The 19,979-nt window shown below is 45.9% G+C and overlaps 1 protein-coding gene across 5 annotated transcripts in view; it reads left to right on the forward strand.

The window, feature by feature from the left end:
* The window catches only part of klc1b (kinesin light chain 1b), a 32,740-nt gene extending 12,761 nt beyond the window's left edge, over nucleotides 1–19,979 (forward strand). Inside the window, exons 12-16 of one of the 5 annotated variants that reach the window (XM_084391823.1) lie at nucleotides 5,241–5,349; nucleotides 6,017–6,157; nucleotides 15,058–15,182; nucleotides 16,905–16,962; nucleotides 18,572–19,979. In XM_084391823.1, coding sequence (XP_084247949.1) covers nucleotides 5,241–5,349; nucleotides 6,017–6,157; nucleotides 15,058–15,182; nucleotides 16,905–16,962; nucleotides 18,572–18,646 — 508 coding nt within the window. In that variant the 3' untranslated portion in view covers nucleotides 18,647–19,979. Of the gene's footprint in view, nucleotides 1–5,240; nucleotides 5,350–5,470; nucleotides 5,992–6,016; nucleotides 6,158–8,209; nucleotides 13,081–15,057; nucleotides 15,183–16,904; nucleotides 16,963–18,571 lie in introns of those variants that run through there. The other 4 variants (XM_084391825.1, XM_084391826.1, XM_084391827.1 and 1 more) reach the window with 4 other exon arrangements.

Here is a 19,979-nt window from a genome sequence, read left to right on the forward strand (position 1 = left end):
CAGACTCATTTGATCAATAGTGATTCATCTGTGATTCTAAGCCGCCGAACACGTGTGACATGATCGATCACTTCCTGTTCAGACCAGGACTCATCACAACAGTTTTAAAAAGAGTCCCTGGTCTGATCTAAAGATCTAAAGATTAAAACAGAAGCGTCATCACTGTGTTACTCTGAGTGTGTTTACATGCATGTTCTGAAGCCGACGGTGTGTGTGTGAGGTGTGCAACGGATCGCAGGTGATCGTGACCCGTCCGGATCCGCTCCCCACGGTTCGACACGCATGTGATGCGCGGATTCCTGTATTACCGACACAGAGCGAAGGGTTAGCATTTGGCAACAGAGTTTGTTTCCAGAAGAAAATAGCGTCACAGTCCAGCTTAAAGCGGTGGTATAATGCCCTTTCCACAAGATGTAAAATAAGTCTCTGATGTCCCCAGAGTGTGTGTGTGTGAAGCTTTAGCTCTAAATACCCCACAGATATTTTTTATAGCATGTTAAAGTTGTCAATAAGCCTTTATCTCATTTCCTGGTTTCGGAACGTTCGAAATCGCCAAGCAGTGTACTCGCACTTCCGGTGGTTACTCAATTACCTTTAGATGAAAAGTATGTCAGTAAACTTAAATAGAATCGCGATATAGACCAGTGTCTGTCAATATTAAACTGCATAAACACTATTTAAATAGGAATCATGCATGTTCTGCGTGTCTCTGTGAATGAATGGCACAGTTTCATTTACCACACACACACTGAGGCACGCATGACGCTCGCGATGTTTTCAGCCTATATGAGGACATTAATGCACTTCATCTACACAGCCGCTCTTAGAGTCACTTCAGCTTCATTCGAGAAGAACTATCGTCAGATCATAAAACACAGAGAGACTCAAAGGTCTACACGGCAACCCGTCAAAATAAAAGTTTGGTTTAACCTTTGAAGAAAGTTTTGCTTAAATCATTACATTTTAAATAATTGGTTATAACAATTTAATTAAACCATTAAAATGGAATCAAGAAAACAACAAAAAAAAGAAACTTTTGGGAGATGCGAGAGCGAAGTAGTCCAGTGATAATTAACAGGCGGCCATGGTGAACGCAGTAACCGGAGGACACACTACACTGCTTCAGCGGCCACTTCCGGCGCTCTATTGTGTTGCGATAAAGGCCTATTTTTGAGGGTGAGCAAAAACGCATCGATTAGTGTGTGTCCCTTTAAATGCAAATGAGCTGCTGCTCCCGGCACAGGGGGCGGAGCTTCAAGAGCTCTTGTCCTTAGCAGCTTCGATTACCTCACACACACACACACTGAAAATGTAAAAAACTTTTAGCCATTTATGATGGAGAGACTCTAGAAGAGACAACATGTAGAAGCAACAGGACATTTCTGAACGGTTAGTTGATGAATTTATGTATCTGATGTGTAGATATCTTCTAGTCATTGATTAGCATATACTGTCATTATAATCTATAAATCGTGTTCAGGGGGCGGGGTTTATGTAAATTCTAGGGTTGGTGATGTCACTGACCCGGGAGGAATGTGGTGTAGTCTCTACCAGCCGTTTGTTGTAGTTCTTAAAAAGTGATTTCTGTAAAAGCAAATCTCTCCCTTTGCTCTGAACTTTGAGCGTCGTAACTTCAACATTACACACTAACTACAGTTAGAAAAGTCAAATCATAATCAACCACCCCTTTAAATAAGTTCAGTGATGGGTAATTTTTGTTGTAAAAAGTTATTAATTTAGTTCATTTATATATAATAGCCGCTCTGGAGTAAACAGGGCCTGTCCCACACGGCCCCTAAACACTCGCGTCCTCTACGGGTCACACACTCGCGTCCTCTACGGGTCACACACTCTACGGGTCACACACTCGCGTCCTCTACGGGTCACACACTCGCGTCCTCTACGGGTCACACACTCGCGTCCTCTACGGGTCACACTCGCGTCCTCTACGGGTCACACACTCGCGTCCTCTACGGGTCACACACTCACGTCCTCTACGGGTCACACACTCGCGTCCTCTACGGGTCACACACTCGCGTCCTCTACGGGTCACACACTCGCGTCCTATACGGATCACACTCGCGTCCTCTACGGGTCACACACTCGCGTCCTCTACGGGTCACACACTCGCGTCCTCTACGGGTCACACACTCGCGTCCTCTACGGGTCACACACTCGCGTCCTCTACGGGTCACACTCGCGTCCTCTACGGGTCACACACTCGCGTCCTCTACGGGTCACACACTCGCGTCCTCTACGGGTCACACACTCGCGGGTCACACACTCGCGTCCTCTACGGGTCACACACTCGCGTCCTCTACGGATCACACACTCGCGTCCTATACGGGTCACACACTCGCGTCCTCTACGGGTCACACACTCGCGTTCTCAACGGGTCACACACTCGCGTCCTCTACGGATCACACACTCGCGTCCTATACGGGTCACACACTCGCGTCCTCTACGGGTCACACACTCGCGTTCTCAACGGGTCACACACTCGCGTCCTCTACGGGTCACACACTCGCGTCCTCTACGGGTCACACACTCGCGTCCTCTACGGATCACACACTCGCGTCCTATACGGGTCACACACTCGCGTCCTCTACGGGTCACACACTCGCGTTCTCAACGGGTCACACACTCGCGTCCTCTACGGATCACACACTCGCGTCCTCTACGGGTCACACACTCGCGTCCTCTACGGGTCACACACTCGCGTTCTCAACGGGTCACACACTCGCGTCCTCTACGGGTCACACACTCGCGTCCTCTACGGATCACACACTCGCGTCCTATACGGGTCACACACTCGCGTCCTCTACGGATCACACACTCGCGTCCTCTACGGATCACACACTCGCGTCCTCTACGGATCACACACTCGCGTCCTCTACGGGTCACACACTCGCGTTCTCAACGGGTCACACACTCGCGTCCTCTACGGATCACACACTCGCGTCCTATACGGGTCACACACTCGCGTCCTCTACGGATCACACACTCGCGTCCTATACGGGTCACACACTCGCGTCCTCTACGGGTCACACACTCGCGTCCTCTACGGATCACACACTCGCGTCCTCTACGGATCACACACTCGCGTCCTCTACGGGTCACACACTCGCGTTCTCAACGGGTCACACACTCGCGTCCTCTACGGATCACACACTCGCGTCCTATACGGGTCACACACTCGCGTCCTCTACGGGTCACACACTCGCGTCCTCTACGGATCACACACTCGCGTCCTATACGGGTCACACACTCGCGTCCTATACGGGTCACACACTCGCGTCCTATACGGGTCACACACTCGCGTCCTCTACGGGTCACACACTCGCGTTCTCAACGGGTCACACACTCGCGGGTCACACACTCGCGTCCTCTACGGGTCACACACTCGCGTCCTCTACGGGTCACACACTCGCGTCCTCTACGGGTCACACACTCGCGTCCTATACGGGTCACACACTCGCGTCCTCTACGGGTCACACACTCGCGTCCTATACGGGTCACACACTCGCGTCCTCTACGGGTCACACACTCGCGTCCTCTACGGATCACACACTCGCGTCCTATACGGGTCACACACTCGCGTCCTATACGGGTCACACACTCGCGTCCTCTACGGATCACACACTCGCGTCCTCTACGGATCACACACTCGCGTCCTCTACGGGTCACACACTCGCGTCCTATACGGGTCACACACTCGCGTCCTCTACGGGTCACACACTCGCGTCCTCTACGGATCACACACTCGCGTCCTATACGGGTCACACACTCGCGTCCTATACGGGTCACACACTCGCGTCCTCTACGGATCACACACTCGCGTCCTCTACGGATCACACACTCGCGTCCTCTACGGGTCACACACTCGCGTCCTATACGGGTCACACACTCGCGTCCTCTACGGGTCACACACTCGCGTCCTCTACGGGTCACACACTCGCGTCCTCTACGGGTCACACACTCGCGTCCTCTACGGGTCACACACTCGCGTCCTCTACGGGTCACACACTCGCGTCCTCTACGGGTCACACACTCGCGTCCTCTACGGGTCACACACTCGCGTCCTCTACGGGTCACACACTCGCGTCCTCTACGGGTCACACACTCGCGTCCTCTACGGATCACACACTCGCGTCCTCTACGGGTCACACACTCGCGTCCTATACGGGTCACACACTCGCGTCCTCTACGGATCACACACTCGCGTCCTATACGGGTCACACACTCGCGTCCTCTACGGGTCACACACTCGCGTCCTCTACGGATCACACACTCGCGTCCTATACGGGTCACACACTCGCGTCCTATACGGGTCACACACTCGCGTCCTCTACGGGTCACACACTCGCGTCCTCTACGGATCACACACTCGCGTCCTCTACGGATCACACACTCGCGTCCTCTACGGGTCACACACTCGCGTTCTCAACGGGTCACACACTCGCGTCCTCTACGGATCACACACTCGCGTCCTATACGGGTCACACACTCGCGTCCTATACGGGTCACACACTCGCGTCCTCTACGGGTCACACACTCGCGTCCTCTACGGATCACACACTCGCGTCCTATACGGGTCACACACTCGCGTCCTATACGGGTCACACACTCGCGTCCTCTACGGATCACACACTCGCGTCCTCTACGGATCACACACTCGCGTCCTCTACGGGTCACACACTCGCGTCCTATACGGGTCACACACTCGCGTCCTCTACGGGTCACACACTCGCGTTCTCAACGGGTCACACACTCGCGGGTCACACACTCGCGTCCTCTACGGGTCACACACTCGCGTCCTCTACGGGTCACACACTCGCGTCCTCTACGGGTCACACACTCGCGTCCTCTACGGGTCACACACTCGCGTCCTCTACGGATCACACACTCGCGTGGGTCACACACTCGCGTCCTCTACGGATCACACACTCGTGCTGTAACGCCGCGTGACTGTCGGGAGGAAGTCTCCAGTGGAGACGCATCAGTGCGCGTCGAGCGAGCTCTTCTGGGACACCCTACGCTCTCATAGGCTTACCGGACACAACAGCCGCTGTACGTTCACTAGACCGAGAGTGTGAAGTGTAGCGTTTGGGACAGGGCCAGTGATGTCATCATGCAGCTCGTACACCGGGACGACGGGTTAATCCAATAAGCTGAACTTCGGGAGTTATTATCGTTGCGTATGTAAACATGTTCATTCACTGATGTTGTTCCGCCTGCAGTCCGACGGTGAACACGACGCTGAGGAACCTGGGAGCTCTCTACAGGAGACAGGGCAAGATGGAGGCGGCCGAGACCCTGGAGGAGTGTGCCATGAGATCACGCAAACAGGTGCGCACGCACACACACACACACTCTCACACTCACACACCTCACTCGTTTTAGACCTGTTTGTAAATGACGTTTCATGTGTTTTCTCTCGTGTGTTTCCTTCTGCTTCTCCGTGGATCAGAGCATCAGTGTGAGTCCTGAAGCGGTGCAGACACACACACACAGACACACACACACACACACACACACTGGAGGAGTGGATCAGAGCATCAGTGTGAGTCCTGAAGCGGCGACGCTCCTCTCGAGTCCTGACGCACGGCTGTCAACACGCCTCAAACGCTCAATTCAAATTACTTTCTTAAATATGATAAAAATTCAAATTATATTTGAGTTCTAAAGGCAGTACTTTAGATAAACAGTACAGTACTATCTCCTATGCTAACAGACACACACCGCGTCAGTTACGCATCAAGTCTCGCGCGCCTCGACACACCAAACATTTGAATGCACAGTTTTTACATTCGAATGTGCATTTATTAATTTATTCGACGAATATTCAAAATTCAAATTTTTATTTGACACCCCTACGATGTAGACACTCAGCAGTCATCTGTCAGAGTCTCTCCCATGATGCTGTGTGTTCTGATGTTGATCGTGTGTGTGTGTTCTGATATTGATCATGTGTGTGTGTGTTCTGATGTTGATCGTGTGTGTGTGTGTGTGTCAGGGCCTGGACCCGGTCCATCAGACACGTGTGTCGGAGCTGCTGAAGGACGGCGAGCGCCGCAGAGAGTGTGTGTCCAGCGTGAAGTACGAGAGCGGCTCTGAGGCGGGCGATGAAGTGAGTATGGCAGTGGAATGGAGCGGGGTGAGTACACATCCACCAACCAACCAATCACAGCGCAGCGCTCGGCAGGGGCCTGATGACATCAGCAAAACATCAGCTTCCTCCTTTCATACACAAACATCCTTAAATCAGGAGACGTTACTGGAGAAGCTCACTGACTGAAGATATTAACTCTTGTATTAAAGTGAAGTGAGTTTGTGCTTCAAACAAGAACGAATATCTGCCAATGGAGTCAGAAAAATACATTTCACAGTTTCCCTTTGACATATATTTGTTCTTATTTTAAAGTCCCTCTGTAGTCAATCATTTTACCCTTAAAACCATAGACTGGTATAACATATGTTCGTAGTGTGTGTGACGTCACCCGTAGTGTTTCTGAAGCCCAAAGTGGGCGGAGCCAGCCGTCGCCATCTTGTTTGCGCATCACTCCCAGACAAACGAAAATGTGCAGCGAGGCGGATTAGCTGAGGTGACGTGACGCTAACCCTAACCCTAGCAGACAAATGGCTAGTAGTGACATCAGCGGCAATCCACCTGTCATTCAAGTGGCCACGCCCTTAATTATGCAGAACTTTAAGGCTTAATATAATTTAAATGGATGAGTTATAAAAAAATTCGCCCCCTCACAGTCGTCATGAAAATTAGCGATATAGACCAAAACCACTTTTTGCACCAGACTGTAAACGTGTTTATTTCTGCTGTAAAGTTGGGCATTTTAACATGGGGGATTATGGGATAGACTCTCTTCTGTCTCCAGAGGCCACTGGATGAACTGCAGTTTAATCACTTCAGTGTTGATTCAGGAGAGAGATGGGAAGGTTGCCGCTTGCTCAAACTCATCTCTGATCACCAAAATTACATATTTAAATGTTTTTCCTTGAAAAAAAATGTCTTCATGTCTTAAAATATCTTGAATGTAACTCGACACCCTCGCCTCATTTAGCATGCGCGGTTCTATGAATATGCAAATTCACCCCGCCTCCACTCACTCACTCAGCTCAGAGATCCACTGGTTGACGATCACACGTTGATCTGATTGGTTACAAGGTAGTTTGTGACGTCAGAAACACCAGCGATTTCAAAGCGTGTTTTTGAGACTGTCTTTGGTTCACTGCAGTTTTAAGGAGGAAATACTCAACAATGGTGTCGACTTATGAATTTACACATGGATTGTCTTAAAGCAGATTAAAAACACCACATAGACACATAAACAACATTAAAAGTTGGACTTTCACCACAGGGGGACTTTAAGCATTTAATTTTGATGCATTTCTCATTAAACAAGGCTTAATATCTTCAGTGATTTCGCTTCTCCAGTAAGTGTATCTTGATTTAAGATTGTTTAGATATTTTTACTGTAAAACGAGACGGAAACACTGAGGAAGAAGAAGATGTCTTGCCGTGTGTCTGATCTTGACGGTCTCCTGTCGAGCGCCTGCTCTTCTCGAGGTCTTTATGAGCTGATTGTGTGTCCTGGCATGTTTGTGCTGATTTAACATGCTTGTGTGTGTGTGTATGAACGTGTGTGTGAGCATCTCTGAAACACACAGATCCTCACCAGAACACGGCCAGGTCACATGACCCGAGATCATCAAGCTCATGTTATTGTTGTGATTTCAGGCTGACATGTGACCTGCTTGTGTCCTCGCGCGGTTCAGTCACATGATGCTCGGTCTGATGTCATATCCTGCATGCGAAGCCTCATGCATTCGGTCATTAACACCAGCTAGTGTGTGGAATGATATAATAATCATAATCATGATGACATGAAGCTGTGAACGCGCCACTAAAGCACTCGCGCTCTCTCACCCTTCACCGCTTCTTACACACGGACTTGCCTTGACTAGTTTTGAGTGTGTGTGTGTGTGTGTGTTTAACACAAGCTAAAACATGTGGAAGAATCTGTCAGAACAAACACACACTCACTAAACTAGTCTGAATGTCACATGCAGTGTTGTGTCTTGTTTCTGGATTGTTAGATATTTGAACTGGAACATGAGCTGAAACGCATCAGATGTGTGTGTGTGTGTGTGTGTGTGTTGTGACAGTGTGTGTTTCTGTGTGATTCCTCAGGCTGTGCGCGTAAGACTGTGGATGTGAAGATGACATTCATACCCAGAATAAATCAATCTTGCATTCTCAGATTGTTTGTGTCTCATGACGATCTCACACACTCATTAGTGTTGACGTGACGCTCGGCGTGTGTGTGTGTGTGTGCGCGCATGAAACCTGCATGAGTCTGTGTGCTCAACATCACTTCCTGTTACTAACCTGCCACATCATCGCAGTTGTTGCCATGACAACCAATCAGCCAATCAGGGGCCGCCTTTCCCAACAGTGTCGCTAGTTAGCGATTTCAGCTCTACTCACGAGGCTTCTGGGAAACGCAACCGTGATAATTTTTCCCGACAGTGGATTGTGGGATTGTGCTCTTCCCTTCTCCGGTCCTTCATCACATCCAGAGACAGTCGACATCAGTTTTAGACGTTTAAATTAAGATTGTTTTAATGTTTCTGAAAGAGACTCTTCTGCTCATTGATAAAAAATACAGTAAAAAGAGTGAAATATTATTCCAATGTAAATGAGCTGTTTTCTATGTGAATATACATCCATCCATCCATCTTCTTCCGCTTATCCGGGGCCGGGTCGCGGGGGCAGCAGTCTAAGCAGAGACGCCCAGACTTCCCTCTCCCTAGACACTTCCTCCAGCTCTTCCGGGGGGACACCGAGGCGTTCCCAGGCCAGCCGGGAGACATAGTCCCTCCAGCGTGTCCTAGGTCTTCCCCGGGGTCTCCTCCCGGTGGGACGTGCCCGGAACACCTTCCCGGGAAGGCGTCCAGGAGGCATCCGGAACAGATGCCCGAGCCACCTCAGCTGACCCCTCTCGATGTGGAGGAGCAGTGGCTCTACTCTGAGCTCCTCCCGAGTGACCGAGCTCCTCACCCTATCTCTAAGGGATCGCCCAGCCACCCTGCGGAGAAAGCTCATTTCGGCCGCTTGTATCCGGGATCTTGTCCTTTCGGTCATGACCCACAGCTCATGACCATAGGTGAGAGTGGGAACGTAGAGAGTGAGCTTCGCCTTGCAGCTCCTTCTTCACCACGACAGACCGGTACATAGACCGCTTTACTGCAGAAGCTGCACCGATCCGTCTGTCAATCTCCCATTCCATCCTTCCCTCACTCGTGAGCAAGACCCCGGGATACTTGAACTCCTCCACTTGAGGCAGGAGCTCTCCACCAACCTGAAGTGAGCAAGCCACCCTTTTCCGACTGAGGACCATGGCCTCGGATTTGGAGGTGCCGATTCTCATCCCAGCCGCTTCACACTCGGCTGCAAACCGTCCCAGTGCATGCTGGAGGTCCTGGTCTGAAGGGGTCAGCATGACAACATCATCCGCAAAGAGCAGAGATGAAATCATGTGGTCCCCAAACCCGACACCCTCCGGCCCCTGGCTGCTCCTAGAAATTCTGTCCATAAAAATTATGAACAGAACCAGCGACAAAGGGCAGCCCTGCCGGAGTCCAACATGCACCGGGAACAAGTCTGACTTACTGCCGGGAATGCAAACCAAGGTCCTGCTCTGGTCGTACAGGGACTGGACAGCCCTTAGCAAAGGGCCCCGGACCCCATACTCCCAGAGCACCCTCCACAGGACGCCGCGAGGGACAGTCGAATGCCTTCTCCAAATCCACAAAGCACATGTGGACTGGTTGGGCAAACTCCCATGAACCCTCCAGCACCCTGGAGATGGAACGCACTCCTCCTTAAAAAGAGGGACCGCCACCCCGGTCTACCAGCCTAAAGGTACTGTCTCCGACCGCCACGCGATGTTGCAGAGGCGTGTCAGCCAAGACAGCCCCACAACACCCAGAGATGTTAACAACATCCAGACACTCGAGGTACTCAGGGTGGATGCCTTGCCACCGAAGAGTTTCTTGACTCCCTCTGTGACTTCAGCCCGGGTGATGGACGAGTCCACCTCAGAGCTCTCAGCCTCTGCTTCCTCAATGGAAGACGTGTCGGCGGGTTGAGGAGATCCTCGAAGTATTCCTTCCACCGCCCGACGACATCCCCAATTGAGGTCAACAGCTGCCCACTTCCACTGTAAACAGCGTTGGTAGGGCACTGCTTCCTCCTCCTGAGGCGCCGGACGGTTTGCCAGAATCTCTTCGAGGCCAGCCAGTAGTCCTTCTCCATGGCCTCACCGAACTCTTCCCAGGCCCGATTTTTTGCCTCCACAACCACCCGGGCTGCAGTCTGCTTGGCCTGCCGGTACCCATCAGCTGCCTCAGGAGTCCCACAAGCCAGCCAGGCCCGATAGGACTCCTTCTTCAGCTTGACAGCATCCCTTACTTCCGGTGTCCACCACCGGGTTCGGGGATTGCCACCTTGACAGGCACCGGAGACCTTACGGCCACAGCTCAGAGCGGCCGCGTCGACAATGGAGGTGGAGAACATGGTCCACTCGGACTCAATATCTCTAGACTCCCTCGGGATCCGGTCGAAGCTCCGCCGGAAGTGGGAGTTGAAGTTCTCTCTGACAGGAGACTCGGCCAAACGTTCCCAGCAGACCCTCACAGTACGTTTGGGTCTGCCGAGTCTGTCCAGCTTCCTATCACAAACTGTGATACATTTTATTTCTCATGATTCTTTGATGAATAGAAAGTTGAAAAGAACAGCATTTACTGGAAACAGAATCTTTTGTAACATTATAATTGTCTTTACTGTCACTTTTGATAAATTTAATGCATCCTTGATGAATAAAACTTTTAATCTAACTCACTCCAGACATGGAATGTTAGAGTATCTTGTTAATAATATTTCACTGTTTTTACTGTATTTTTGATCAAATAAAAGCAGCTTTGATGAGCAGAAGAGACTCTTACACAAACAATTTAAACATCATAATGACTTTTGAGTGACATAGACACTCGAGATAGTATATAAACACTCGACACAGCATTATGAAATACACACACAGACCACACGTTTGTTCGAAATGACCTCTTAATTGTATACTATCTCTCTCTCTCTGTATCTCTCTCTCTCCCTCTCTCTCTGTCTCCCCGACTCACACACACACTCTCTCCCCGACTCACACACACTCTCTCTCTCTCTCTCTCTCTCTCCCTCCATCAGGCATAAGGCCGTCCAGTTTCCTCCACCCTCTTCCTCCTCACACAGGAAGTGATGTGTGTGGTGTGTTCGCATCATCATCCTCTGGTGTAGCGGCTCTTTACTCCTCCGTCTCTCCTGATCCTGCTCTTCTTTTCTCCTGTCTCGTGGTCGTCTTCATCTCTCGTCTCTCTCTGATGATGATGATGATGATGATGGTTTTCTGTGGTTTTGAACAGATTCTGGTGTTGAATGATCATTGTTGATGTTTCACAGAAACCTTGAACTTGCTCTTGAAACTTTTTTGTATTACGTGATAAAGGATGTTTTGATGTCGCTTGAGGACGTGTGTGTGACACACACCCGAAGCTGAACAACACAACGAACACAGTGTGTTTTACTGCACGTCTGTGCTTCAGTGTCAGTGACGTTACAGTGTTAGCGCTCGCCGTGGGTTTGAGGCAGTATTCTGGACCTGTCAATCATTTATATTATATTACAGCTAATTACACTAATGAGAAATGCTCGTGTTGTGTGTGTGTTTATCAGAGAAATGCTTGTGTTGTGTGTGTGTGTGTGTGTTAATCAGACACATGCGCTGATGATTTGAAACATGATCCTCGTTGCGACTCGATCTCGTGTGTGAACAGCGATTCTGAGTGATTGAAGCGTTAGATTGAGTTTGTTGATTGTGTTCTTGGATACACACACACACACACACACACACACATCAGTATTTGATCTCGATGAAAGGCCTTAAAGATGCGGTTCAGTTCAGTTTATGTCTCTGCTCTCCTTTATTTCCACATTTCCACTGACGATGACTGATCTAGTGCTGGACAACGACGAATCGCATCCAAAATAAAAGTTTGTGTTAACTTAATATATGTGTGTGTACTGTGTATAATTATGTTGTATATATAAATACACACACATGCATGTATATATTTAAGATTTTATTTATATATAAATTATATATAATCACAGTCAAACCAAAAATTATTCAGACACCAGATATAATTTTTGATATGTTTCCACTAGTGTGATCAGGACACTATAGTTCAGTTCTGTAAGTGAGGAGAGCAGAATAAAGTAAACTGTGACATATTATACCCAATAACTCTTCATTCAGTGACTACCAGTGACATTTGGGAACAAAAATGATTGGGACACTTTGAGCTGATCATGTTTTGCTGAAGTGTTTGTTCTTAAATTGCTAATGCTCTTTTCACACACAGACTGAACACAATGAAGCATTTTCTAAACTATAGCGAATAAACAGTGATAATGTGAAACATGTTGAAGCTGTCTGAATAAATGTTGGTTTGACTGTAAATATGTTTACATGTGTGTGTATTTATATATACAAAATAATTATTCACAGTACACACACACATATATTATGTAAACACAAACTTTTATTTTGGATGCGATTAATCGCAAATAATTGTTGCACAGCCCTATTCCACTCTCTCTCACACACACACACACACACACACTAAAACATTTCTCCGGTTCTCTCGATAACTGGTGTGTTTATGAGTGTGTCGTGGAGTTCTGCTTATTTATTGACGCTCTTCTCCTGATCTGTGTGTTCTTCACAGCGTTTTGTTCTTCTATAGTGAGTAGATCTGCTAATAAATAATAAATATATGACGTATTACTCCACTGCATTGTGATGTTTGTTGGTATCTTCAATAAAGGTTTCATTTCTGAACTTTCTCATGTTCTATATCAGTGTATGTTTAAAAATTTGATCTGTTTTTATATTGAGATCAAGTGTTTTGAATGTTATTTAATAAATACTGAAAGAGTTTAATGATGTACATCTGAGTTTCTGCTGTTTTCAGTGTTCCTGGTGTTATCTGCATATAAAGAGTTCATGTGTTTTCTAATATACAAGAATCAATCCTGATTAAAGCTGGAACTGCACACGAACAAAAAATGATCTTCCTCGTGATGACGAGATACCGGCGAGATGTTCATTTATAATGTGAGACGCTGAGACGCTTCAGATGCGACTGATCAACATGATGGCTCTGAATTGATTGGCATCAGTTTAGAAAGTAAAACACAGTTCAGTGCCACACGACTCATATCGGCTTCATAACTTTATAATGAGAACATCATAAATGTGTGTTTGGGTCGAGGCTGTTAATGGTGACACTTTTGTTTTTATAATCAGGCTCTCAAATATTATATACAAATTTGGATTTAGATTTATTGCCAATATATCGGTTATCGGCTTTAAAATATAAAGATTATCGGTTATCGGTATCGGCCAAAATGTTTATATCGGTGCGTCCCATCTTCTTCTTCTCAGTGTTTCTGTCTGGTTCTCCAGCACAAATATCTAAACATTCATAAATCAAGATACATTTACTGGAGAAGAAGCAGAACGACTGAAGATATTAAGACTTGTTTACTGAGAAATGTCTAAAAATGAAGTGAGTTTGTGTTTAAAACAAGAACAATATCAGCCAATGGAGTCAGAAAAATAATCTTGTTTTCCCTTTTGAATTAAGTTTGAATTTTTTTCTTTCATTAAATAAGACTTAAACTTCAACTTGTGTGTGCAAAATTCAGAATTAAATGAATGTGCAGCAGTTTGTACAAATAGAGAGTCTGTAGGCCTACTATACTGTTGTAGCCATTAAATAAGCGCATTTAGTTTCATATTTGTTAAAATATTATATTGTTATTTCTTTTCATCTATGTTGATTATGAAAAGTGAACAGCACGAGTAAGGATGCGCAATATATCGGGAGACATGGAGCGGGTCAGACATCATTTTGACCACTTAATTAAGTTTTGTTCTGTAGAAAACCTTTCTTTTAAGTGAATTTCGTTTTGTATAAATTGTATCTTAATTTTAATCAATTTTTCATCAACCAATTGCCTGGATTTAATAAATAAGCTCCCAAATATAGCAGACAATATAATCATGACTTGGAGGCGCCGGCGCGGTCTTGCACTGCACGTGAACTGGAGCGCATCTCATCCTAACTTAACCGAAACTCAGTGTCTGCCTCACAGACATGAGAAATACATCTAAAGAAAGCTTGAAATGTCTTTAAACGAAACAATTCAAAATGAAAAGAAATAGGCTACTCTCTGATTATGTAATCCATGATGTGCATTTCTCTCTATAGGCGCGTTCACTACGGAGATGGCGATCGTCAACTTCATCTTTGCAGCCGACACTGACACAGAAAACACTAGTTTATTAATAAAAATCAATGCACGCGTGTCACCGGATTTACAAATGCACATCTTGCTTGTTGCACGAACACATATTAAGTCGAAATAATGAGATATTATGTTGAAATAACATTATTATTAATAATACATCTTTTAGAATATTTGATTGAATGCTGAATGTTGCGCTTGTTCAATTTAATAAAATTAAAACTTTAATTGTGATCATTAAAATAATTGAATATTAAATATTTAGTGGCCAAGTTTTGCTCATTTATTAATAGTATATACCTATATATATATATTGCCTATAATTGCGCAGCTCCCCGTCAATGATCTAGCACCCCCTCAGCACATGCCTTAAAAATTCTCTGGCGCCGCCCCTGATTGAGTGTGTGTGTGTGTTGTGCAGTGCAGTGTATTGAGTGTGTGTGTGTGTGTTGTGCAGTGCAGTGTATTGAGTGTGTGTGTGTGTGTGTTGTGCAGTGCAGTGTATTGAGTGTGTGTGTGTGTGTGTGTGTGTGTGTGTGTTGTGCAGTTTAGTGTAATGAGTGAGTGTGTGTTGTGCAGTGCAGTGTAATGAGTGTGTGTGTGTGTGTGTGTAGGACGGCAGCGGTGTGCTCCAGCGCAGCGGCTCCATCGGGCGGCTCAGAGACGTGTTGCGCAGGAGCAGTGAGAGACTGGTGAAGAAACTACAGGGCAGCGGACTTGCAGACACACACAACAACACGTATGAAGACACCACACACACACACACACACACACGTATGAACACACAACACGTATGAACACACCACACACACAACAACACGTATGAACACACAACACACACACAACAACACATATGAACACACCACCACACACACAACAACACGTATGAACACACAACACACACACACACACAACACGTATGAACACACAAAACACACACACACAACACGTATGAACACACAACACACACACAACGTATGAACACACACATACACACACACACACACACACACACAACAAGTATGAACACACAACACACACACAACACGTATGAACACACAATACACACACACATATGAACACACAACTCATATGAACACACAACACACACACACACACACAACTACACGTATGAACTAGAGATGCGCGGTTGGCGGTTACAGCCGCGGACTCCGCGGATAAACCGCGGATTGGGCGGATGACGTGACGAAAAATAATATTTTAATTAAATTCGGGCGGGTGGCGGGCGGTTGAACCAATCAAATGAAAAATATATGTATACACAAATCAACGGATGGTGGGCGGGTGCGGTTTTGAAAATTGGTCAAAAACGTTGGTGCGGCTGGATGGCGGACGGATGATGATTTTTGTGATGCGGTTGCGGATGAAATAATAGCCCATCCGCGCATCTCTAGTATGAACACACACACAACACGTATGAACACACACACACACAGCAGTGTGTTCTCACGCCAGTTTCACACTGCACGCATTAGCAGAGCGTAAGCAGCGCGTATGTTTTCCGGCGCCCATGTTAACAGATTAGAGCATTCACACCGCACGCAGAGGCGGCGTAGCAGGAGCAGAGCAGGAGCAGAGCAGGAGCAGCAGTGCCGCGATAGTTTCGACGCCCGGTCTATTTTTGCTGCGCCGCTTACGCTGAATTAAAGTGACAATGCATTGATCATGGCCAAAATACACCGCAGTTTTACCCAAAAAGCGCATTGATGAAATCTATTGTGTTTTAAACAATCAAATGACCAACAGCAATTTAAAAAGAAAAGAAATGTCCAAAATCAAACTTGTTGCCCGAACAATAAAAACAAAGATGAACCAAAAGTTATATAAATGAAATTATTAATAAAATAAGCTTCTTGACAAGTCTTTTCTCTTAAATGTATTTGAAAACAAAATAAAGCAATGCCAACTTATAGAGTACTGTCTGTACACACGCCGCGCGTGACAAACACTGCTAGTGTGAAAGCAAAACGCGCGTGTCCTGCTCCCGCTCACCATACGCACTGCTCCTGCGCTGCTTACGCTCGGCTGACGCGTGCAGTGTGAAACCGGCGTCAGACTCTAGTGCTGCTTTAGCTACTGATCGTCTGGGTTTTAATTAAACACTATAATAGTCGCAGCATTAGATGACTCGTGATGATGGAGTGTGTAATACACACGTTTGTGTGTGATGCTAGTGCTAGAGTTATCTTTACTTTATTATCTCTGTCTCTCCAGACTGGCCTGATTTTCATGTGTATGACTGTGTGTGTGTGTGTGTGTGTGTGTGTGTGTGTGTGTGTGTGTGTGTGTGTGTGTGTGTGTGTTTACACTACAGCTCAAAGGTTTATATATATGAATGGAATAATTCCGATTTTCTTTATGTTTTCGAGTCTCTTCTGCTCACCAAGAGTTGTTTCGTATGTTTTGCTCTGGATATGTGATCTGTGTGTGTTCTCACCAGAATGAAGCGCGCCGCTTCACTGAACTTCCTGAACAAGACGAGTGACGAGAGCTACCAGGTGACAGAACACACTGATGATCACAGAACAACTGATTATTCTCATTCTGATCTATTCATTGAACATCATCGGTTAGATGAAACCGCTGTTAGGGTTAGGGTTATAGGGTTAGGGTTAGGTTTTATGAGGATATAGGGTTAGGGTTAGGGTTAGGTTTTATGAGGATATAGGGTTAGGGTTATAGGGTTAGGTTTATAGGGTTAGGGTTATAGGGTTAGGGTTATAGGGTTAGGCAGTGGTGCAGAAAGTGGGTATGCGCTATATGCGGCGCAGCACCAGGGGGCACCAAAGCGATGGTCTTTTTTTTTTTTTTTGCTGCTGTTGTGCGTTTCTAAATCATTTCTGCATTTCCTCAATGTTATATAACTTTTTAGAGGACTAACAGGCTAGAGTAGGATATTCATAAGATTCCATCATAGAATTTTGACATAGAGAGGGGGGGATAATATCGCGAGCAGGCGGGGGCGCCGTGAGCGCTGAGCGAGCAGGTACGAGTCGAAAAAGATGGATAAAGCAAAAAAGCTGTCGGGACTAAAACTAGAAAAAGAAAGAGGGAAAAGGAGATGGCATGTCAATTGATGCGCCAGCAGCTGAATAAGTGGATGGTCAAAGGCAACAGGAAGGAATAGGATCTAAAGTGTGACGTCCACGCATGTAGGCTGGGAGATTCCCTGTGGGCCGACGTGCTTTTTGGGCCGTTACATCTAATAGGCCCATAAAACTCGTACATCGGCGGCCCATTCGTTTTGTTTAGTTTTGCTTAATTGGCGGCGCTGGGTTAGTGCCGTTGTAATGCATTGGTCAAAAAAACGAAACAAAAAAAACTAAAACAAAATCAGCGTTAGTTTTTTTAAAAACATTTTTCATTAAGCACGTAGATCAGCGGCCCATTGGTTCTTTTCTTGATTGACACTGGGCTGGCCCAATCACATCTTTAATGTGAAGTATAGAAATGAGTACAAAACTAATTATGAAAGTTTCCTATGAAAGGTGCCAAAATTGTTGCTGCATACCCCTCTGACACTGGGTAGTTGGGCCCCTGGGGTTAGGGTTAGGGTTATAGGGTTAGGGTTATAGGGTTAGGGTTAGGGTTAAGGTTATAGGGCTTGTGCTGTATTTTATAAAGCGATTAAGACATTTTACTGCGGTAACTCACGACACGAGTGCCAATTAAACTCAAGGCTTTTCCGAGACGCTCTCGAGCGATTCATATCTGTGATGTTCCAGATATCCGGTCTCGCTGACGCTAACTCCGCCATGTTGCGTTGCACTTTCTCCCAATTATAGAAGTGTTCATTTTGACAGAAAATTTTGATTTAGTTTTAGTCATATTTTAGTCATCTGAATTGTTTTAGTTTTAGTCGACGAAATCTACAGTAGATTTCTTCAACTAAAATCAAATGGGTTTAGTTCAGTTGTAATGCATTCATTTATTTTTATTTTATTTATTCGTCAACGAAATGAACACTGATTCATAGTATTATAAATATGTTGTCTTTGAATATGTAAATTGGCTCTGGTGTGAAACCAGAGGCCGTCAGTGGAGTCGATGTTGATTTCAGACGAAGGTTCATGGTTTCATCTCTCGCTTTGTGTGTTTTGTGTCCAGACTCTGAGCGGCAGACGACTGAGAGACAGCCGAGGTCTGAGCTCCAGTGATGTGGATCTGTACAACAGCAGCTAAACCTGTCCTGACCACACACACACACACACACACACACACACACACACACACACATACACACACTCATGTAAAGCCATAATGGTCTAGAAGTGGATTCTTCTGGTCAGAGGAACTGATGCTGCTCTGGTGAAAATGAACCAGAAACCGTAAAACACTAGAGTTACAGTAGAGTTACAGTAGAGTTACAGTAGAGATGTGTTGTTGTTTACATGGACGCCTGTTCAGAGCTTCACTGGAGATGATGATATCTGAGTCTCTCAGAGGGTTCTCAGATTCCTTTAATCTGTTTATGGGGGATTTGAAACTCATTAAGGAAAGCTGACTGTAAGAGAATTAGAAGTGCTGAAATAATGAAGATCACACATGATAATCAGCGGTGCTTTAGTTCTGTGCGGAGGTGTTTAAAACGCCTGTTCTCAGGGGACACACACACACACTCTCACACACACGTGACGCTGCGTCTCAGAAAGGTCAATATATCATGAATAATCAGTTCATATTTGTATAATGTGCAGCACAGATATGAGGTATATATGAGTAATAATATGTGCAGATGGTGCAAGACTGCACACTAAACCACTGAATGATGTCACCTTCAATCATGCTTTGCTATTTATATTTCCAGATGCTTTACGCAGGGCATCAATATTATAACACTTCACTGTAAACACAGTTGGTATCAGGGTTTTCTATATATTTGAGTAAGTGGGTTATTGCATTAATATTATCTATATATATATCAACTCATTCAGGTTGTTGTACTACTGTTGTCAGTCAAGTGCTTGAATAATGAAACATGAGTCCAAAATCACTGAGTTATCATCAGTCTGTCGTTACAGGAGCTCATGCTGACATATGAATGTTTATGGGTTACAATATTTTTTGGGTGTAAATATTATGGATGATCCTCTCAGTTTGTAAATGTATTTTAGAAAGAGCAAAAGAAAAACATTGAGGATCCTGCTGATTTTATATCGGCGTTTTACTGGTAAACAAATCCAAGTGTCGAAAATGCCTTTGTTACTTTGATATGATCATCTGAGATTATGATTATGATGATGATGATGATGATGATATGTGTCTCTTTGCCATCAAACCACTTTTTTTGTTGTTGAAAATGTCGACCAAAGCTGCCATCCGCTTGAGGATGAGAAATGATGCTCTTTGAGATTATATTTCTGATATTTGTGTCTGATCTGAGGTCATACTGGTTCTTGAGGAGGATGTTTATCTGTAATCTTAGTTTCCGTTAATGTCATTTGTTTCTGTAACACCCAAATGGGTCAAGAAAATAATGTTCTCAAGCCAATAATAAATTGTGCCAATTTTTACA

Source organism: Rutilus rutilus (genome assembly GCF_951802725.1).
Source record: "Rutilus rutilus genome assembly, chromosome: 20".
NCBI lineage: Eukaryota > Metazoa > Chordata > Actinopteri > Cypriniformes > Leuciscidae > Rutilus > Rutilus rutilus.